General features: G+C 38.6%; 3 protein-coding genes and 1 long non-coding RNA gene across 5 annotated transcripts in view; 2 read left to right on the top strand and 2 right to left on the bottom strand.

Annotated features, from left to right (window-relative positions):
- The window catches only part of LOC148156142 (NLR family CARD domain-containing protein 3-like), a 159217-nt gene that overhangs the window by 24867 nt on the left and 111300 nt on the right, over positions 1-23050 (bottom strand). The window lies entirely within an intron of this gene.
- On the top strand, positions 6052-7557 carry LOC148156150 (uncharacterized). Of its 2 annotated transcripts, XR_015764728.1 has the most exons (3): positions 6052-6160; positions 6507-6619; positions 7259-7557. It is a non-coding gene; the product is annotated as an uncharacterized LOC148156150 (long non-coding RNA). The 2 variants fall into 2 exon arrangements; XR_015764727.1 differs by having other exon boundaries at positions 6155-6619.
- On the bottom strand, positions 8502-13049 carry LOC106911410 (NLR family CARD domain-containing protein 3-like). The gene is made up of 3 exons (XM_088010623.1): positions 12954-13049; positions 12179-12310; positions 8502-12025 (listed from the first exon to the last, which is right to left on the bottom strand). The coding sequence occupies exon 3, from the start codon at positions 10047-10049 to the stop codon at positions 8535-8537; it is 1515 nt and encodes a 504-aa protein (XP_087866749.1). The 5' UTR covers positions 10050-12025; positions 12179-12310; positions 12954-13049; the 3' UTR covers positions 8502-8534.
- LOC106924587 (perforin-1-like) lies at positions 20877-21829 on the top strand. Its single transcript, XM_088010680.1, has one exon. It carries the CDS (start codon positions 21269-21271, stop codon positions 21653-21655), a length of 387 nt encoding a protein of 128 aa, XP_087866806.1. The 5' UTR covers positions 20877-21268; the 3' UTR covers positions 21656-21829.

The following is a 23050-nucleotide window of genomic DNA, read 5'->3' as shown; positions in this document are numbered from 1 at the left end:
AAGATCTGCAATAATCTCCTTTGTTCTGTCAATAATCCAGAGTTACACTATCAGTGGAAGCCTGACCTCCACTTTTCTTAATAACTTTCTTTATGATTCTTTCAGCCTGGAGGAAATGAAAATGATCCATTATTATGTGTTGAGATTTAGCAGGTTAACCATGTCACAGTCAGACATCAATTATTATATCAGATAATAATTACATCATCTTTGAAAGCAGGTAAAGGACAGAAATCTGGTTTCACCAGGATTGGTCACATTTTACCTGAGAGTCTCCAGGTTGCAGTTTGGACTCTTCAGTCCAGCAGAGAGAAGCTTCACTCCTGAATCCTGCAGGTTGTTGTTACTCAGGTCCAGTTCTCTGAGACTGGAGGACTGGGAGCTGAGAACTGAGGACAGAGCTTCACAGCTTCTCTCTGAGAGGTTGCAGACACTCAGTCTGAGGAGACAGGGAGGAAAATCTGGTATTAAACTATTCATCAGGATTTATGATCTTCTGGGAAAGCCTGAAGGTTGTGTCTTGTTTCATGTCTTTTTGTGCCTTTTTTCAGATCTAGTTTATTCTATAGTTGGGTGTCTGGAAGGACTGAACTACAGGCAGCAAGAAAACTTGCAAGGCAAGAGAACTATAAAATGCAACAATGAACTTAATGAATCCAGTGTCAATCCTGAGAATCAAAGCTGGTTGAAGATCAGCATCAGGCTTAGTTTGAGGAAAAACACTAACTTGAATCAAAGCAGAGAGAATCTCAGATTTCATCTTTATCTTTTTCAACTCTTTGGATACAGAGATGGAAAACTGAGCAGCAGTTGAAGAAGCTGTTCTTTTATCCAACAGTCATACTGGTCAGTAGTAGGATTGTCCCAAATGTGTTCCAAACAAAACTCCATTTGAGAAACAAAAAGTATGACACAACTAATGGAGAAAACAAAACACTCAGACACAACCAAAACTTTGCACTGGTCAAATGTTAAAGATGGGGAAACGCCCCAACCTGACACTAAAGGTGCCTCTCAAAATGGTGGTGTCAAACAAACTTTAAGAGAGTAAAACTGTGGTCACTAATATTACAGCATTGAGTGATTCTCCTAGTATGTTATTAAGCAGTTTTTTTGGGAAGGAATGTGCTCCTAAAATGTTAAAGTCCTTCTGTCATCACACAAGACACACGACATATGAAGTCCAGACCAGATTACATTTTTAACAAAGGTTTTATTAAACCCAAATCTGGTCATAAAGTGGTTCTGGGAGTCTTAGTGAAATAAATACAAAGTGGGAGAATCAGAGACCAGGCAACAGTTGGCTGATGGAGTCTGGCTGCTGTGGAGGCTCACACTGATTCTAATCTAATGTTTGGAAGAGTTATGTCTAGTAGGTTTCAACTAATTTATTATTCTTTCTATTGCTGTATTAAAATTCAAATATGCTTTATTGATCCCAAAGGGAAATTAAATGTTAGATGATGATGCTGTGGGCAGGAAAGATCTCTTGTAGCCTCCATTACAATGAATTTGAAGAAGCTTCTGACTGATATTAGTTGTGTTCTAGATCAGATCCTCTACTCGTTTCTCTGGATGTAGATCAACTTTTCTAGATGTTGCTCATCCTCCTCACTTAACCATTTCCACTTATTATAAAATCTACATTTGCTCTCAGCCATATATCTTCAATGATAAGATTATCAGCTTCATGATGTCATTAATCTGCATATTTTTAACTTCCTGTCTATCAGCCAATCAGCTCGTTGTATTTTCTCAGTAGACCAATCAGTGGAAGCCCCGCCCCCCCATGATGTGAAGACAGAGAGACAAACTGAACTCTGATAGGAAACAGTTTAAACAGATTTTCTCTCTCCAACCTCTTGGTTCCACATGGAGCTATATTTGGCCCCCTGCTGCTCTGACTACCATGTCATTGTAGTTTGAGTAGTTGGGTTGGTTTCCTGGGTTCTTTCAGCACCATGTGAAAGATTCCAACATTTTAAATGGGATGTTGTTTGCAAAGTTACAAAGTCAAAAATAACAGAAATAACTTGAGTTGTTTAGCCTGTTAAGAGAGAAAATCAGGAATCAGAATAACAAGTCATATTTTTACCATGTTATTCCTTCATTTATAAATCTCATGGCTCCAATCTCAATATATAACTAGCAAACTAAATGTTTCCCATCAGACTAAAGACGTTTCTCCTCTTCCTCCTCTATCAGACCTTCTCTGCTCCTGCAGCAGGTTCCTCCATACCTGAGAGCTTCCAGTCTCCAGTCTGGATCCTTCAGTCCAGCCGACAGCAGCTTCACTCCTGAGTCTCCTGGATGATTGTAGCTCAGGTCCAACTCTTTCAGATGGGAGGGGTTAAAGGTCAGAGCTGAGGCCAGAGAAGCACAGCCTTCCTCTGAGACCAAACAGCCTGATAAGCTGCAGACACACAATTCATCACATGATGAGAACATTGAGGTAGAGCCCAAGGTCTGAACTGGACATTTATAGGAGAGGAAAAAAGTCAAGAAACTGGAGCTTAAACTGTTAATACTTTGAAATATTAATAAAACTGTATTTCCTTTTGTAGATGATAAAAATCAACATTTCCCCATCAATGGTTGAGAAAGTCTGACAGCTGCTGGTTGGAAAGATCTGCAATAATCTCCTTTGTTCTGTCAATAATCCAGAGTTACACTATCAGTGGAAGCCTGACCTCCACTTTTCTTAATAACTTTCTTTATGATTCTTTCAGCCTGGAGGAAATGAAAATGATCCATTATTATGTGTTGAGATTTAGCAGGTTAACCATGTCACAGTCAGACATCAATTATTATATCAAATAATAATTACATCATCTTTGAAAGCAGGTAAAGGACAGAAATCTGGTTTCACCAGGATTGGTCACATTTTACCTGAGAGTCTCCAGGTTGCAGTTTGGACTCTTCAGTCCAGCAGAGAGAAGCTTCACTCCTGAATCCTGCAGGTTGTTGTTACTCAGGTCCAGTTCTCTGAGACTGGAGGACTGGGAGCTGAGAACTGAGGACAGAGCTTCACAGCTTCTCTCTGAGAGGTTACAGACACTCAGTCTGAGGAGACAGGGAGGAAAATCTGGTATTAAACTATTCATCAGGATTTATGTTCTTTCAAATCAACAATGTTTTATTGGACAGAGAAGGAACCATCTGATTTTACACAACCTTTGTATTTGTTGTGAACTGGTTCATTCTATACCCAGATAGCACATGATGTTAAATCAACGTTGAAAAATAGTTAGAATCGTTGATTTTTGGTTGAAGTCGACAAATGACGGTGGATCAACCATCAAACAACCATCCATCTCTAGCCAAGTAACCAATGTTGAAACTGTGTCATTGAATCAATGTTTTTTTGTGGTTGAAATCTAATGACTGAAATGCTGATGTCTGATCAACATCTGATCAATATTGAATCAATGTCAGCTGTTTTGCCGCACCCCTTCCCCTCCTCTCCTCCTCATCAGCGCTCTGGGTCAGAGCATTTTATTACTGAGCGGGGGTTATCACATTTAAATTAAGCACTGTAGAGGATAGTCGGTGGTGATTACTTTCTGTACATTTTCTTACTTGTTCATAACAATTCTCACTGACTGTGTGTGTGTGATATATTGACACAAAAACATCTACAACTTACTACAAGGAGTGGAGCGGTCCACCCCCACCGTTTACATGAGTGGGATGTCCCAAACACACAGCTGCTTCGCTGTTGGCTTGTTGGAAAATATGTTAATTCAATGTTGAATTATCATCACAAAGGTTGCATGTTTGGTTGAGGTCGACAACTGATGGTGGATCAACTATAAAACAACCATTCAATTCTAGCCAATTAACTAATGTTGAAACTGTGTCATTGAATCAATGTTGTTTTGTGGTTGACATCAAATAAATGAAATGCCAACGTCGAATCCAGTGTGTTTCAGCACTGGTCCTCCAGGCCCTACAAGTTTTAGGCATTTCCCTAATTCAACACACATGATATTAATTGACGTCTGGTTTTGCTGAACTGAAAAAACGCAGGTCAGTTTGATTGACGTCAAGGTTTGGGGAAGAACTACCCAGATAGCACACGATGTTAATTTAATGTTGAATTATGATCACAAAGGCTGCATGTATGGTTCAGGTCAACGACAGAAGCTGGATCAACCATCAAACAACCATTCAATTCTAGCCAATTAACATTCATTGATTGAAATGCCACATCGAATCCAGTGTTTTTCAGCACCGGCACCAGGCACACTGCCCTGCAAGTTTTAGCCATTTCCCTAATTCAGCACACATGATTTTAATTAACATTTGATTAACAAGGTTTTGCTGAACTGAAAGCATGCAGGTCAGTTTGCCTTGAGGATAAGGTTTGGGGAAAAACTAGTAATCAAAGTGTTCAGGTGTTTTTTGCACCCCTCACCACCGCCTGCCATTCAAACGCCCAACCCCCTTCCCTCCACCCGCCAAAAACACACACACACCTCTTTCCCCCCACCTGGGCCCATCTACCCCTCAATCGGGTGAAACAACTTTAATTTTAAGTGAGGGTTTTTCATTTTTCACATTTTATTTTTTAAAAGATTGTTTTGGCTAGTGGCCTTTATTTGATAGTTAATTGACAGGAAAGTGGGTAATGCAGCAAAGGTTGCCAAGGTCAGGAATTGAACCTGTGACAGCTGTGTTGAGGACTGAGTCCTTGATTGTGGTTTGTGCTTAACCCCTGCGCCACCACAGCACAACCCCTTTTAGGTGAGGGTTAATCACGTTTTAACTTAAGCACTATGTGTTGACAACACTGAGTTGTGATTCTGTTCTGTACCCAGATTCACTAGCGGAACAAGTCAGCGTTGGGCCGGGGGGCGGGGCTAATTACCGGACCCCTAATGAATCACCAGGCCCCTGACGTTTATCGCCTGCGCTACCAGAAACTGTTGAGCGAGGGGCGGGGAGGTTGGTCTGCGTTTTTTGGTTGATCTTTACCCAGGACACACATCGGCTAAACCGTGAGTGAAACGGTCACTGGGACTGACTAGTATATATTCCATTGAGGGAAAGTAACTTTAACATTAAATAGACCTTTCTCAACAGGCGGTAGACTTTCTCAGTCTATAATCAGATATTTAAGCCCCCCCCATAGCTCTGCGCCTGCCCAGATTGCACATGATGGCAATTCAACATTGAATTAACATCTTTTGCCAACAAGCCAACAGCGAAGTGGCTGTGTGTTTGGGACATCCCACTCATGTAAATGGTGGGGGTGGACTGCTCCACTCCTTACTCCTTGTAGTAAGTTGTAGATGTTTTTGTGTCAATATATCACACACAAATGGTCAGTAGGACTTTTTTATGAAAAAGAAAGAAAATGTACAGAAATGAATCTTCACCCACTATCCTTTACAGAGGTTAATTTAGAATGTAATACCCCCCACTCACTAATAAAATGCTCTGACCCAGAGCTCTGATGAGGAGGAGAGGAGGGGAAGGGGTGTGGCAAAAGAGCTGACATTGATTCAACATTGATTCAACATTGATCAGTCGTTGATCAGACATTAGCATTTCATTCATTAGATTTCAACCACAAAACAACATTGACTCAATGACACAGTTTCAACATTGGTTACTTGGCTGGAGGTGGATGGTTGTTTGATGGTTGATCAACCGTCAGTTGTTGACCTCAACCAAAAATCAACCATTCTAACTATAATTCAACGTTTATTTACTGTTGTGTGCAATCTGGGCAGTTTGTTGCATCCCTCATAACCTCCTCATCTCCCCCTACTCCCTCCCAAGCCTCCCCCACCCAGCCGCTCCTCCCAACCTTCTCCTCTTTACCCCCTCTCATTCCTTCTTCCCTCCCCCTCCTTGAGCTCTGGGTCAGAACATTTTATTACTAGGTGGGGGTTAATCATGTTTCAAATTAAGCACTACATGTTGAGAACAGTGGGTTGTGATTCCTTTCTGTACATTTTCTTACTTGTCTGTAAATATTATTACTACTGTGCATAATGTGTTGACACAAAAACATCTACAAGTCTGTACTAGGAGTTGTACAGTCCACCTCCCCAATTTTACACTTGTGGTTTGTCCCAACCAAAAAGCCACTTTGCTGCTGGCTTGTTTGCTACTGGCTTCTGAATTGAATTCTCTGCTGAGCACTTTTATGGTAAGTTTTTCAATATTACTTTGATCTTAAATGTGTTTATTGAAAAATAAGGGCATTGTTTTGTGCCCATAGTAATCCTGGTTATTTTGGGGCAAAACGGATATTTTTAATAATTGAGGTCATGTCTCCTTTTGTATTATTTTCATCCTACCCACCACTCCAGGCCTAAGTATGAAATCCTGCGAGATTTTGTGGGATTTGAGTTTTTAAAATAGGGCGGGGCCTATTGTTTGGTCTGGGAGAACATGTGGTGGACAAGGAAGTGTAAGGCTGGCTGGTCCAGGTGGGCTTTAAATTGTTGTGATAGTAATCACTTGTTTTTAACTTTTTATTATGATATGCTTAGGGTCGTGCTTAAATGAGCCTCTGTACCAGAACAGCTGAGTTGGATGATTACATGACTGTCTGCAGCCATCAAGAAGTGCAGAAGGTTGTTAATCATCCACAGATTCAATCCAGGTGAGGCAGAAGGGAAACACTTAACATGTAAGGCAGGTGAAACACTGAACTAAACCTGCTAATGACTGATTCAGTCTGTTGATCCTTGGATTGGTAACTGGTTAAATTGAACTGGACTATTGTTACTTGTGTGGGATCTTTATTAGCATATAGACACTTTTTAAGGAATTTAATCAACTTATTTGGAAATATTTGTAGTTGATGGAAGATTGAACCAGCTATTTGATGGAAGTTTATTCTGTATAAATTATAATTTTTCCAACTACACTATAAATCACCTTTTGTTCGATTTATTTGTTTCTGGTGTGTTAAATAAACCTGATCCTCCCTGAGTTTTATTGTTAGGTTTTCTGATAAACAGCCCTTTATTTTAAATATTGATTTAATATCAATATCATAAATCCTACACTATACTGCAGCTTGATGGGTAAATGCAGTTGTATATGTAAACATTAAGATAAATATTAATGAAGGATTAAGATATTAATTTAACAGTGAGTTTACATGGGGAACTATATGGTTTGTATTTGTTCTCAGACCTGTAACCAGTACACTGTTTAATCTTTCATTGTGTTTCAGAACTTTTCAAATGTTTATCATATTTCTAACTGGCACCTTCCTCACTTTTATTTTTTTCAGCTGTTGCTCTGCAGTTTGACCGAAAGCTGACTCTTGAGGACTGCAGCAAAATTGTCAAGAAGTGGCTCCATTATGCGCCAGAATGAGAGGAAGACATCGCAAGGAATCAAAGTGACGCCAACCAGAGTCAAACTGGGGATACCACAACTTGTACTGTTTCCCTACTTCATACAGTACAAAGCTTAACTTCATGGACTCTGTTCTTCTGTGGACAACATACTGTTGTTTTGACAGTCAAAAAGGAATCAAATATGTTTAAAGATCTGTCCCTCTTTTCTTAAATAAAATGTTAAATCAAACCCATGTTGTCATTTTTAACCTTTTGTACACAGTTTACGCATCATCTGCCAATAATAGTGTTTAACACCAGTAAAGAAACTTTTAGTGGCATGTTATGATGTAGACCTATCAGATGTAAAATGTACATAAATCCTTAGCTTTCATTCAATATAAAAACAACTGCATGTACATCCACAGTCAAATGAGTGTTGAATCAACATTGATTCAATGTAGAATCAACACAAATCTGCATGCAGATCCACGTTCAGCTGATGGTTGAATGAACGTTGATTCCTAACTTATTCAATGTAGAATCAACACAAATGTGCATGCAGATCCACAGTCAAATGAGTGTTGAATCAACATTGATTCAATGTAGAATCAACACAAATATGCATGCAGATCCACGTTCAGATGATGGTTGACTCAACATTGATATAATGTAGAATCAACATTGATTCATAACTGATTCAATGTACTATCAACACAAATATACATACAAGTTGACATACAGATGATGGTTGAATCAACATTGATATAATGTCAGTTATGGTTGAAACCCTAACGTTGATTCAACATACAAGTCACCGACCACTTTCAATGTTGTTTCAATGTCAGCGTTCAACGTTGATTCAATGTTTCTGGCTGACATTGATTCAATGTTGTTTCAATCATTCTGTGCTATCTGGGTAGTTGGGCCTCCAGCCTTAAATGACAGAACTACAGGTAACAAGGAGGTTGGAAAGAGAATTATAAAATGACACAATTAACTATATTAATCCATTTCAATGTTAACATAAAGTGGAGGAGTTTTGCTGCTTGAATATGTAACATTATGTTCAGCTGCTGAAGGAAGTCTGTTTCTTTCTTGCTCATCCCCCCCAGTGGGACACTTTGAAGAGACAAAGCACCAAAATATAAACTGAAACATGAATATTTAACTCATAATTAGCAGATTTCTACCCATCAACAATACCTGCAGTAACAATGTGTGTCCTTACAGAGCTTTGTTGGAGGCTTTAACCACTGGCAGCAGCCTCAGAAGAGCCTCCTCTGAAGCAGAGTATTTCTTCAGGTCAAACACATCCAGATCTTTTCCTGATGACACTAAGATGAAACCCAGAGCTGACCACTGAGCAGGAGACAGTTTATCTGTGGAGAGACTTCCTGAACTCAGAGACTGTTGGATCTCCTCCACTAGAGAACGATCATTCAGTTCATTCAGACAGTGGAACAGATTGATGCTTTTCTCTGCAGACACATTCTCACTGATCTTCTCCTTGATGTACTGAACTGTTTCCTGATTGGTCTGTGAGCTACTTCCTGTCTGTGTCAGCAGACCTTGTAGGAGTCTCTGATTGGTCTGCAGTGAAAGTCCCAGGAGGAAACGGAGGAACAAGTCCAGGTGTCCATTTGGACTCTGTAAGGCCTGGTCAACAGCTCTCTGATGGAGAGACTTTAGTTTAGGTTTATTAAATAATAAAAACTTTTTAGATGTTTGTGTTTCTTCCATCAGGTTGACTCCAGAGTTGATGAAGGTCCGATGAACATGAAGAGCAGCCAGAAACTCCTGAACACTCAGATGGACGAAGCAGAACACCTTGTCCTGGTACAGCCCTCTCTCCTCTCTAAAGATCTGTGTGAACACTCCTGAGTACACTGAGGCTGCTCTGATATCGATGCCACACTCTGTCAGGTCTGATCCATAGAAGATAAGGTTTCCTTTCTGCAGCTGATCAAAAGACAGTTTTTCCAGAGACTCGATCATCTTCCTGCTCTCTGGACTCCAGTGTGGATCTGTTTCAGTTCCTCCATCATACTTGACCTTCTTCACTTTGGTCTGAACCACCAGGAAGTGGATGTACATCTCAGTCAGGGTTCTGGGCAGCTCTCCTCCCTCTCTGGTCTCCAACACATCCTCCAGAACTGTAGCAGTGATCCAGCAGAAGACTGGGATGTGGCACATGATGTGGAGGCTTCGTGACGTCTTCATGTGGGAGATGATCCTGCTGGCCTGCTGCTCATCTCTGAATCTCTTCCTGAAGTACTCCTCCTTCTGGGGGTCATTGAACCCTCTGACCTCTGTCACCATGCCAACACACTGAGGAGGGATCTGATTGGCTGCTGCAGGCCGTGTGGTTATCCAGAGGAGAGCAGAGGGAAGCAGTTTCCCCCTGATGAGGTTTGTCAGCAGAATATCCACTGAGCTGGACTCTGTAGCATCAGTCAGGATCTCCTTGTTGTGGAAGTCCAGCGGAAGTCGACTCTCATCCAAGCCATCAAAGATGAACAGAACCTGGAAGTGTTCAAAGCTGCAGATTCCTTTGGTTTCAGTAAAGAAGTGATGAACAAGTTCCACCAAGCTGAACTTTTTCTCTCTCAGCACATTCAGCTCTCTGAAGGTGAATGGAAATATGAAGTGGATGTTCTGGTGGGCTTTGTCTTCAGCCCAGTCCAGAGTGAACTTCTGTGTTAAGACAGTTTTCCCAATGCCAGCCACTCCCTTTGTCATCACTGTTCTGATTGGTTGATCTCTTCCAGGTGGGACTTTAAAAATGTCTTCTTGTCTGATTGTTGTTTCTGGTCTGTGTGGTTTCCTGGATGCTGTTTCAATCTGTCTGACCTCATGTTCATCATTGACCTCTCCAGTCCCTCCCTCTGTGATGTAGAGCTCTGTGTAGAACTGGTTCAGAAGGGTTGGACTTCCTGCTTTAGCAATCCCCTCAAACACAGACTGGAACTTCTTCTTCAGACCAGATTTAAGTTGATGATGACAAACTGCAGCAAGATGTTCTAAAATAACACAAAAAGTAAAATCAGAGATGAAACAAAAATACCTTCTGAAGATGATTTAAATAAATGTGATTCCATTTCTTCAGACATCAGTAAATGTGTCATTTATCCATCAGGTCAAATCTTTGTAGAAATCCTCTTACTGCTCTGCAGACGGTCAGCCAGCTCCTCCTGCTTCATCCTCCTCAGGAAGTTCAGTGTGATCTTCATCACTGCCTCTCTGCTGCTCCTCCTCTGCTCTTCATCATCACCTCTCAACACCTCATCATCCTCTCTCTGAGTCTCTAAGCATTCTGGGTAATCTGGACTCAGAACCTTCTGGATCTTCTTCAGCTCGTTCTTCACAAAAGTGACAATGTTTTCCTCCAGCAGCTGGAACAGAATAATAGATGAAGGAAACATCAGACTGAAATCATGGAGCCAAACACCAGATGGATGTTGGACAGACTGACAGTCCTCTGGTCTACAAAGTGCAGCATGGAGACGACTGTGAACAGAACCATGGAAAAGTAGTTGTTGTTCATGTACAGACCATAAATATGGAGTCCAGCTGTGTTTGATGCTGCTGGGCAGACGGACCACTGGGAACCTCTGAGCTCTGCTGGTCCACTCTGTGGAGGAACCAGGAACAATCAGGAAGGCAGGAAATATTCATCCAGCAATATTTACTAATAAAATAACTAAGAGTGTCACATTAAAGCAGAAAACAGAGCATCACATGAACACAATACAAAGAAGTTAGAAAGAGGAAGATGAACTACAAGGATGAAGACCAGTAACACCAGAATCACCAGTAGACATTTTAAAAAGTTGGTGCTGAACTTGGACTTCAAACTGTCCACACTGTCAGCAGATCTGATGCTGGTGGAGACAGAGTCCCAGAGCTTGGGGACAGTGGAAGTGAAGGCTCTGTCCACACAGGTCTTCAGGACAGTGTGGGACATCCATCAGGTTCTGATGACTGGATCTGAGGTGATGTGGACATGGAGGAGCTCTGAGATATGTGGGTGTGTCCATGTGGGATCCTCTCCTGGATGTTCTAGAGGATTTAAAATGGATCCTGTAGATCCTGGAAGCCAGTGAGCTCACATTATATCTGTCCACACAGAGACAATCAGAAGGTAAAGGTCCATGAAGTGATATCTGGATGTGAGCAGTGAACCAGATGATCCAAGTAAAGATTTAATGTTCCTGCTGATCCACTAAGAACCAGCAGAACCTCTGATGGTCCACATCAGCTCAGTCTGGTTGAGTTCCAGCAGATCTCACCAACCACATCATGAAGCTTTCCTTCCTGCTGAACTGATCTCACAATGCACACAGGAACCAAGTCCTGATGGACCAGACTGGTTTACCAGGTATTTCCCAGTGGCTGGTGGAAATGTGTCCCACTGTTAGTCTGACATGGAGCCAGGAAGCAGCAGAACATCATCATCATCACCCAGAGATGAAGATATGAAGGTGTTTTCATTAGAACAGAGCAGCTGGTTTAGATAATGGATCAAAACTCTGTAAATATAACTGGGAACATCTGAAACTTACTGGTTCAGTTTACAGCAGTTAGAAACAGCTCACCTCTCTGATGGTGGAGATCCAGGAGATTTAAAGTTAATGATCGGACCCTTTGACCTGTCGCTCTTAAAGGACACACAGCTGGGTTCTGGTTCTGGTTCTGGTCTGAGTCTCTGATGGATCCTGACATAAACATGATGATTAAAACTGAATCTGTTCAGTCTGGATGAAGCAGCAAAGAGGAGCAGCAGCAGCTTCATCACCACGTCTGTTTTGGCCTGATATAGTGAATGTTGTGTGAAAAGGGCTGTGGACAGTTAGAGATGGTGACCTCACCTCTGACCTTTGCTCTGGCTCTCATCTTCCCCACACAGAGTGGTTTTAGAGGGAGGGACTCCCTCCTCTCTGTCCTCACACTGATCCATGCTGCTGAATTCACATCAGCTCACACACACTTTCTAGCTTCACCTGCAGAGGAAACACACATCATTCATCTGCACATCAACTCTGATCATCCTTTACATCATTAGTGCTGGAAAAAGATCAGCTGCTCCTCCTCTGATTGGCTCTTCTTCTCTGCTTCATATCAGTGTCAGGTGAATGCAGTCAGACAGCAGAGAGGCAGAGGAAGCTGCATCAGCTGCTGCACTTCTACTATCAGTCCACTAGATGGAGACATGGAGCAACATTTACATTCACTGATTCAACCTGAACAACAGGAAGGATTTTAGTTCATTATTAATCTCTACAAGTGGATTAACAAATAATTAATCATTTGCAGTGATTGGATTATATTCTGCTTCAAAGATTATATAGATATTTTACTTTGAAAGGAAGCAACAAGTTGTTGTTTTTGACCTTGATGGTGGAGACCAGAGTTTGATTACAGATAATAAAAACATGAAGCAGATTTTTCAGAGAATAAATCATAGAAACATCGTCCTTTTATCATTTTGATTCCAGTTCATCAGTAATATAATTCTGACCTTCAATCAGCAGAGATGAAACTTTGAGCTGAAATAAGCAGTGAATCTTTTCTCCAAACTTTAGAGAGCAGAAAGAAACAGGAAAGTTCCTGAAGACAAAGTTCAAGTAAACAAATCAAACTTACAATTTGTTCAAACGATCAAAAGAGTCAAAGAAAAACATCTGAACAACAAATAAAGATCCAACAACCTGATCAGAGTCGCACCTTAACAGTGTAATTCAAACCGAAAGTAAATATGACGGATGTTGCGTAACTGATGACGTCACAGCTCATGTGGGTTGTAGTTTTTTCTTTCAGAGCAGCAGAACCAGGAAGTTGAAGGTCTGCAGTGAAATCATAGGCAGGTTGATAAAATCTTCATGAGGATTTACTTTGTTTAGACCAGTGTTTCTCAACCTTTTTGGGCCAGCGCCCCCCAGCCTTCATCCAGGTCCCTCACCGCCCCCACCAAAGAATTTGTAGGCTACTTTTCACTGACTATTATTTTATTATTAATGTTACCATCATTATTGTAGATGTTTTGATTTTTATGCTTATTTCTGTTTTTATCATCAAAAATAATTTCCCAGAGAACAAAAAGCCATGTGAATAGAAATTATTTTCACAGGTGTCTAAGAAAAATGCAATGGATATTCAACTTAAAATTAGTAAGCCTAACAGCAGCCAATCAGAGTGGAAACAATATTCTTATTCTGTGCCATTTTCTAGTTGGTAAAGTTGTTAATTCAAGTAAATGATCTGGCTGCAATCAGTGTATTCAGACAGGGTTCATAAACAAAACTTTAAAGATTATCACAGCCGAGCGGCACAGATGTTTTTAGCAACCCTCCAATTTTAGAAAGTGGCAACAACAAGCAGGCTTATAAACACTATTATGTGACTATCATGGCTAATTAAACGTATTAAGCACAGGTACAGTGTACAGGTACAATTAGCCTCCAGGAGGCTAATTTAGCTAGCTTACACCATGGCGTTTCTCCTGTTTCTATTTCTAATGCTGCTGTAGGTGTTGTTTTGAAGGCTCCAGTAAACAATCTTAATGCTTGATGTTGAATACTGTCTAATTTATCCAGATGAGTTTTAGCTGCTGAACTGTAAACTAAACAACCAAAATCAAAGTTGGATCTTATCATCCCTGTATAAATCTGTTTTAACGATTGTCTGTCTGCCCCCATTCACTACCAGCCAAACACCTCAATATATTCAACTTTCTCTTACATTTATCTACAATCTTTTTGATGTGAATATTCCATTTTAATTTTTCATCAAACCACAAACCTAAACATTTTATGCTCTTTACCTGCTCTACTTTTTGATTATATAATTTTAATTTTATTGTTTGTTTTTTTCTGAGAAAATATAATTACTTTAGTTTTATCCACTGAGAATTTGAATCCCCATTGCAGTTCCCACAACTCTATATCAATAATGACCTTTTGTCATTTCTTTACTATAAACTCAACATTTTTCCATGTTGCTCCATCATCTGCAAACAGTGAACAACCCACATCCTTTCCAATATTTCTGAATATGTCATTTATCATAACAGAAAACAATAATGGGCTTATGATGCTCCCCTGTGGCGTTCCATTTTCCACTACATATTTACCTGAAACTGCTTCACCAATTCTTACCTGTAATTTCCTGTTTGTTAAAAAGTCTTTAATCCATTCATATATTTTCCTTTGATCCCCAATTTGTGTAATTTAATTAATAAGCCCTCCACCCACATCATATCAGATGCTTTTTCAGTATCGATAAATTCTGCCGCTACAGTTTCCTTGTTTACTTGAGCTCTTCTAACTTCCTGCTCCAGACATAACGTTGAGTCATTAGTGCTCCTCCCTTTACCAAAACCACTGTGATCATTAGAAATATATCCCTTTTATTTAAATAATACACTGATCTATTATTAATAATTTTTCCATTATTTTACATAAGTTTGAAGTTAAAGCTATTGGCCTATAACTTTCTGGTTTTGAATGATCTTTTCCTGGTTTAGCTATCAATAATCAATAATACCATACCATACCATACCAACTTTATTTATAAAGCACTTTAAAACAACCACAGTTGATACAAAGTGCTGTACAATTTAAAAACACAACATAATAAAAAGTAATTAAAAACAGTTTAAAAACAAAAATATACAATTTAAAACTAGATCCCACTGGTGTTGAAAGCCAAGTAAAATAGATGGGTTTTAAGATGAACTTTAAAAGTGGACAGAGAAGGAGCCTCTCTGATCTGCAAAGGTAAGTCATTCCATAATTTGGGGCCCATGACAGAGAAAGCCCTGTCCCCTCTGAGCTTCCTTTTTGTTCTCGGTACCTCCATGAGCAGCTGATTTGCTGACCTGAGAGACTGATAGGGTACGTAGGGATGAAGAAGCTCAGAGAGGTAAGCCGGGGCAAGATTATGCAATGATTTAAAAACAAACATAAGAATTTTAAAATGAATCCTAAAATATACAGGCAGCCAGTGAAGTGAGGCCAGGACAGGGGTCACATGTTCCCTCTTTCGAGTTCCTGTCAAAAGTCGTGCAGCAGCATTTTGTACTAGCTGCAGACGTGAGAGCAGCGCCTGACTGACTCCCAGATAAAGTGCATTACAGTAGTCCAATCGAGTTGAAATAAAAGCGTGGATCACCGTTTCAAAATGCTGCCTGGAAAGAAAAGATTTCACTGATGCCAATCGCCTTAAATGATAAAAGCTGGTCTTAACCACGGCTCTAATTTGGGTGTCCAATTTAAAATCACTGTCCACCTTAAAGGTTTAAAATATTCCTCCAAAGGTCCCAGGTCAACAGAGGAGGGCTCACAGGAGCCACTGGGTCCAAACACTATCACCTCTGTTTTGTTTTCATTAAAGTTTAAAAAGTTCAAGGCCAACCAAGCTTTAATGTCACCTAGACATGCCAGGAGATGTTTGATTGAATGTACATCCTGCTGCTTTATGGGCAAATAATAATAATCAATAATAGATTCCTTCCATAACTCTGGTCATTTTCCCTCTCAGATTTTATTAAATAATTGTAATATTATATCTTTTGACTTATCACTGAGTTGACTTATCATTCTATACCAGATTTTATCTTTCCTGTATTTTTGGTCTTTTTAAACACACAATTCAATTCCACTTTGGTAAACTCAACATTCAAAAATGATTTATTTCTTCATCACTCTGTATTAAATTTTTATACTTAAGTACCGTATATTCTCTTCCTTTTCTTCCCTCTTTGCTAATATTATTTGTGCTATGTATCTTACTAAATAATCTTGCCAATACCTCAGCTTTATCCTCATCTCTAATTATATTAACATTCTCTACTTTTAATACAGGATAATCAAACTCTTTTTAATACCTTTCATTTTTTAATTACTTTCCAAATCTTCTCAGTTTTTGTATCTCTCCCTATTGAACTACTAAAATGTCTCCAATAATCTCTTAGCTTTCTTTATAATCCTCCTTACTGCTGCTTGCTTCCTTTTATAATCAATAAGTTCATATAAACTGGGTTATGTTTTAATACCTTCAAGGCTTTATTTCTTAATTTAATTGCTTCCTTACACTCACTTGTCCACCATGGCACCTTTTTCTTATCATTAATACTCCCTGACGTTTTAATAGTTTTCTGCTGTTATTATCTTTGAGATTCTTTCATTTACTTCATTTATATGCATTTTAAAATCTACCTTTTCTAAATACATTTGACTCAAATATCTAAACTTACTCCAATCTGCCTTATTAAAGTTCAATCTCTTCCCACTATTTTTATACTTATTTCCAATTATTCCTACCCTTATAGTTATAGGATAATGATCACTACCTACTGTAGTTTCTTTATCAACTGACCAATCACAAATACCAGCTATATCATTGATACAATTGTTAGATCAATAGTTGATTCCATCCCCGTTCTTATATTGATTCTTGTTCCCCTTCTCTCATTAATACAAACTAAATGTTTCATTTCCATCACTTCTTCTATAACCTGCCCATTTTTATCATCACTATTACCCCACAGTGAACTATTAGCATTGAAATCCCCACACCAAATTACTCTCCCCTCCAAATAATCTAATAATCCCACCATTATTTCAGCCGATAACGATTTACATGGATTATAAACATTTATTATTTTAAATTTACTTCCCTGCTCCCAGAACTCAATTACTATGAATTCTAGTTGTTTTCCTAAAAGCTGATATTTTATCCCTGGTTTTATAAATATTCCCCCTCCCTCGTCTCCATCTCTTCTTATACCATCATATCCTCTAATCACAAAATCTAATGTTACTTTTAACCAAGTTTCCTGCACACATATTATATCCGGTTGGACTTCAAGCTGGTCAATATAACCTTTAAATTCCTGTCCATTAGCTACCAAACTCCTAGCGCTCCATTGCAATATGAACATAAACTACTTTCACTTGCTGGTCCCGACTTCTTATCCACCTCTAACTTTTTATTTATTTCTTCCCATGTTCCTTCCTTAAAGCCCAAGAATATTTCAGCTCCTCTCACTATTATATTAATCTTCTGGTTTTGTGCTTAGCTTGATCAGTACAGTTGATAACAGAAGCTATGAATAAAACTAGATTTTCCACTAAGTGACCTTTTCTTCTGCTAGTATTTTAGTTTGCTGTATTGTTTGACTCCCCATTTGCTCCACCTCTTTTTTCCTGCTCCTTCACATTTTTTACAGCTTCTGCATAGCTTATATTTGTAGATGTTTTAATCTGCACAGCTTCTTTAGCCTCTTCCTTACCTCCCATCCTCCGTACGTAACCCTATGATTCCCCCACAGTTACAACATTTCTCTTGTTCATCTTCCTTACATTCTTTATGATCTTCCCCACATTTTGGACATCTCTGCTTTCCTTTACAAACTGCCGCAATGTGTCCAAACCTTTGACATTTAAAACACCGAAGTGGTGGAGGAACATAAGGTCTGACTTGGAAACTTATAAATCCTATTTTTATATTACTTGGCAGCTCTTTTCCTTCAGACTCCACCAGGACTGACTGACTCCCCACTCTCTCACCATCCACAGTTCTTCACAGCCTTTTCACATTAGTCACCTTTGCTCCAACAATATTTCTCTTAAATTTTTCCAGATCCTCATCTAGAGGGATCCCATAGATCACCCCTCTAATTGTTTTATTTCCTCCCAACATTGTTTTCTCCAGCTCAGCTCTTTTACATATATTATCCACATTGAAGGCCTTATTCTTTTCTCTATATTCTTACATTCTATCAATAGGTTTCCGTCTCTCTAAATCTTTACCATTTCAACGTCTCCTAGTTTCTTTTTCATTTCTCTTGACACCCCAATTGGGCTGATTTTCTCCTGACCTTCCTCACTCTTAACTTTCAGAATTACTTTAAACGAAGTATATGTTTTTTCATGAATAATGATAATGCATTTAGCCCCCGGGCCGGACTAAATCGTTCGGCGGGCCGGTTCCGGCCCGCGGGCCGTACGTTTGACACCCCTGCTCTATTTCATTAACTGATCATTTTTCCCCACTATGTATCTCCACAAATGTTCTCATAGCTTCTGATCCTTCTTCTCCCGATGGATTTATGCTGCGCGGAACAACAGCGCCCCCTCCGGCCAGTCTGGGAACCTACCAGAACCGTCCCAGCAGCCAGACCCAGACAGCTCTGAAAGCGGCTCCGATCAGGCCCAAGTTCACATGTTTATTATTACTGCTGTTCGCAACTTTTACCCAACTAATGAGATTATTAAAATAACATCTAATGAGATTATTTAAACAGTAAAGCATAAATAAATGCACTAAATCTGTAGGAGTTTTGCAGGTTTTTTGGAGTACTTTGGAAATGAAAATATGTTTTTAGATTTTGGGGGGTTATAAGAGTTTATGAAACTGTTATTTTAAATACAACATAAACATTTGCATTTTGTACAACCATTTGTACAAAAAATACATTTGAAAAGACATTTTACTGACTTCTTTTGAATAATCTGGTACAATGAATAAATATTTCTTAGCAAGGGGGGAAACTTGGATAAAAAATAAACAAGACAACAGAAGAAAAGTCAACATTTGTACATTTCTTTGTAGTAATGTTCCAGAACTGGATCTTATAAGGGTTAAAACCAGATTAAATTTATAAGTTAATAACAGATACATGTGCAACATAAACATGGAAGCAACTGAACATTTATTATTGGTTCTGCCTGCAGGAAGCCATTGATTTCTTCTGGATATCTGCACTAAGTTTTTACAAACAGAGATGTTGACTTTATGGATATAAAAGTGGAAAATTCTCGACTTTTGAAACTAAGAAATTTAATAGTTTTTTGTTGGTGGAGATTTTCTCTTTTCTTCAGTTTCCCCATAGTTTGGTGAAAACATTTATTGCTTTCTTATCGGATGATTAAACTAATTGCAACACAATAAAGGTTTTTGGAGTTTTTTTTTTAAATCATCAGTTAAAGTTTATAATTATTTTCACAGGATGAGTCGAAGCAAAATCTGTTGGATTGAAATGAATAAATATTGGAGCAAATTTAATCACTTTTCACTCCCTTCCTGAACTTCAGGGGAAATTTATGAACAGTTTTGATGTTTGTTTATTAGATATTGATTTAGTTTCTTAGCAGTTATTAATGGAAATATTCATCTTTGTCTTGATTCTGCTTTTGTTTTTCTGCAGCTCCTGTTACAATAATAAACTATTTATTTATCATCTGCTGTGTTTCCGTACATCAGTTTACTGACAGTCATTTGAACTGAGGGATGATCTGGACTGTTTTTATTTAATTTAATCCACCTTGAAGTTTACGGTGCTGCCAGTAAAGCTACAGGGAAACGGAGAAAAGGTTCCAGTATCTATGCAGTAAAAATGATTCATCAACATTTTTGTTCCTGATTTATTGTAAACTGGGATTAAATTTACTACCAAGTGACTCTTTGACCTTGTAGCTTAAACTTTACCTCGTTGTTTACTTCAGATCTGCTCTGACCTAGTTTGGTTTTTTGCTGACTAAAGGTTTTTGTCAGCATCTTGTTTTGAGTCAAGTTCTTTCCTCAGACTTTATTACCCATCTACATCAGACCCTGTTTGGCTCTTAATCTGAAACATGATGTTCAAAGTTTGTCTGAATATTCATCCAGGCAGCTGCAGCTCCACATGCAGCACAAGGCACCTTTTCTTCCTGCTTGTGAACCAATCCCAGGTGAAAAAAAGGATACTTTAGTATACTTCAAACATACTTACATTTGTGAAAGTACACTTTAAGTAATTATTAAGTGTACTACCTATAAGTATATCTGAAGTATGCTAAAAATACACTTGTACCAATTTCAAAATTAGTACTTTAAACACACTTAAACATAATTGTACCAAAATACACTTTAATATATTAAAAGTATACTTTAAGTGAACAAAATATGAATGAATATATATGAATTTTAAGTGCCTTAACAAGCTTTTACTATTTATTAAAATTGCATACAATAAAAAAGGATAATCATGATGTAACTTTTAAGAAAATACCCAATGAATTTTCAGATGTTTGATGTAAAACCTTATAATCAACGGCATTAGCTCCAGTTTATACTCCAGACCAGATGGTGGCGGTATTGCACACTTTCATTTATTTAAAAAACGCCACAAAGAGAAGAAAAAATTTGAAGCAGGGAAGATAATAATAAATAATAATAAAGCTCTGAAATATTTAAAAATTATAATTTAAGTACACTCTAAGTACAACTTGAAGTTTTTCCAAAAAAGTATGTATAGTATACTAAAATATACTATTAGTTGTAATTTAATACTATTTAAATACTACTAAAGTATACTATTTTCACTTGGGCTGACCCCCAAAATGTCTCTGCACGCCCCTGGATCTATGTGCAATATTCTGATTGGATGTGGCACCTGGACAGGTGAGCAAACATTATCCACAGCTCCAGGGTTGAGCCAGAGTTCTTCATGTCTGTTTTAAAATAATAAAGATTTCCCAGGGTCAGGGACGTTCAGCAGCAGTAAATGTTTTATTGAAGGTTTTGTTTTTCAACATGACAAAGTTTCAATGCTTTCTCTGAACACAACAATAAAGTCATAAAATCAGACGCGTCTCCTCCTCTGGTCTTTATAAGCAGGAACCAGAGCAGAAGGAGCTCAGATCTCTGATCACCTGTTCAGGTAAAACTTTCTCTTTTCATTGACTATTTTCTTCCTTAGTTTCTAGAAGTGATGAATGGCTTTACTGCTGTTGCCTGTTGATGTGTTGGCCTGCTTCATGCTGTTAACACAGGTCCATCCCTGCTTTAAGGGTAGTTCAGTCTGACAGATGAAAGGAACTGAAACCCAGAGAGAGTTTGAACAGTTCAGTTTCAGGCCAGCAGCAGAATCAGCTCAACCTTATGATAAGTTGTGTTTGTCTGCAGCTTCCTGAGTCATGGCCTCCAGCCTTCCTCTCATCGTCCTGCTGCTCTGCTGTGTGGGCCTGGCTCACTCCTACCTGACGGTCTCCAACCTCAGGGCCCGAAACCTGCGGCCTGACAAGTACAGCAAACCGGACGGCTATGTGAAAGTCTACTACGGATTCAGCAACATGGGTCAAACGCCTTTTGTGCAGGGCAATCGAGATCCTTCATGGCCACAGAGCTTTAATTACTACAATGCCAAGCTGAATGGCCGACTGACGGTCAAAGTTTACGACAAGGACGTTGCCTTCGATGATTACCTGGGAAGCTGCACAGCTGTGATCAAGAGGGGAACCTACAACGTCCGGTGCAATCTGAGCAAAGGGGGAACCTTGTATTTCACCTACAGCTTCAGTTGAGCAGAGTGTTGCTGTCCTGCTTCATTGTGTCTGGAGAAATTAGTTTTATATCACTGCATATGTTTAGAAAACATGAATGATTGTACCAACTTTCAGATCAATTATGAAAACCGAGAGGATCAAAATATTCAAATGTCTGGGCTGAAAGTAAGAAATAAACTTATTAAACCAAAATGTAATGAGTCTGGCATTTTATTCCTTGTTGGAGATGAAATAGAAAATATTTCCACCATCCTGAGGAACATTAATGACCCGTCTTTTCCTCTGGGTACTAAACTATTTGACTTAAGAGACAGAAATTAAACCTTAACATCAAAGCCCCTCATTCTGCATCAGGAGGTGGGCGCACGTCCGCTAATCTGCTGATAGCAGAGCTAATTCGCTTTGATTAGCTTCAGCTAACTTTGAAAACGTTTAATAACTTACTCTAAATTATTTTTCCAGATAAATAGTTTGTTGTAAACTTTCAGTTAAATAAAGTTTGACATCTGGTTTGAAGTTTTGGTTATGGACTTAAGAATTCTTCAATTAGACGTTAATCAGTGATTCTTGAGAATAGGGACAAAACAGGTCCTATGGATAAAGCATGAAATTTGAATAAAATAAACACAAAATATAATTTTTTCAAATATCTGACTAAACTAACCTGGGTCATGTGAGCACAACAATGTATGTTTTCCGGGTGTTTGCTGAATATTTTTTTATTTCAAACATTGCAGTCGTTGGATGATGCCTGTTAAAACAACTAAAGAAATCCTATAATTATATATTATGACAATTAAGTATAAGTAGTCATATAAATAATTATAAAAGTATCAATAAATTGAATTAAAAATCATTTTTATATTTTCCAGCTCCATTGAAATTTGTCCCTAGTTTTTGTCAAAATCAGGCATTATTGGGGGGCACCAGAACTTCTGAGGACCCCATGACGTTGTCTTTTCTCTTCCTTTGCTAGGAGGGCTAGTTAGCTCCGGTTAGCTTAAGTTATTCTTTAGTTTTTTCTTCTGTTTTATTCCTAAGTTGTTTGTCACAACCATGATGTGTCAACTCCATAACTGACAATTTACAAAACTTTGATGAAATTTTTGCGAAATAAAAGCTTAATTTTGGTAAACTGTAAATATTTAATGGACCTGACGAGCTACAATATGGCCTCCTTCAGAATAACATCATATAAATTGAGGTAGTTTGGCATTTCGTCAACTCCATCAGAGTTTTTGTGACTCGTTCAGTGAAATTGTTGTCAAATCTCACTTAAATGTAAAGTTAATTCATTTTAATGTGTTTTACATAAATTGCATTACTTCACATGTACCAAGTTTTTCATTTTACTCACTAGTTTGTCACCACCTTCAGTTCTGTGTCAACTCCGTCAGATGGACTTTTTGTTTT

This window comes from Poecilia mexicana, unplaced genomic scaffold (genome assembly GCF_051168715.1).
Source record: "Poecilia mexicana isolate PSO_F unplaced genomic scaffold, ASM5116871v1 scaffold_12, whole genome shotgun sequence".
Taxonomy (NCBI): domain Eukaryota; kingdom Metazoa; phylum Chordata; class Actinopteri; order Cyprinodontiformes; family Poeciliidae; genus Poecilia; species Poecilia mexicana.
Note: the sequence above shows the minus strand (reverse complement) of the source record. Positions and strands in the feature narration are given on the sequence as shown.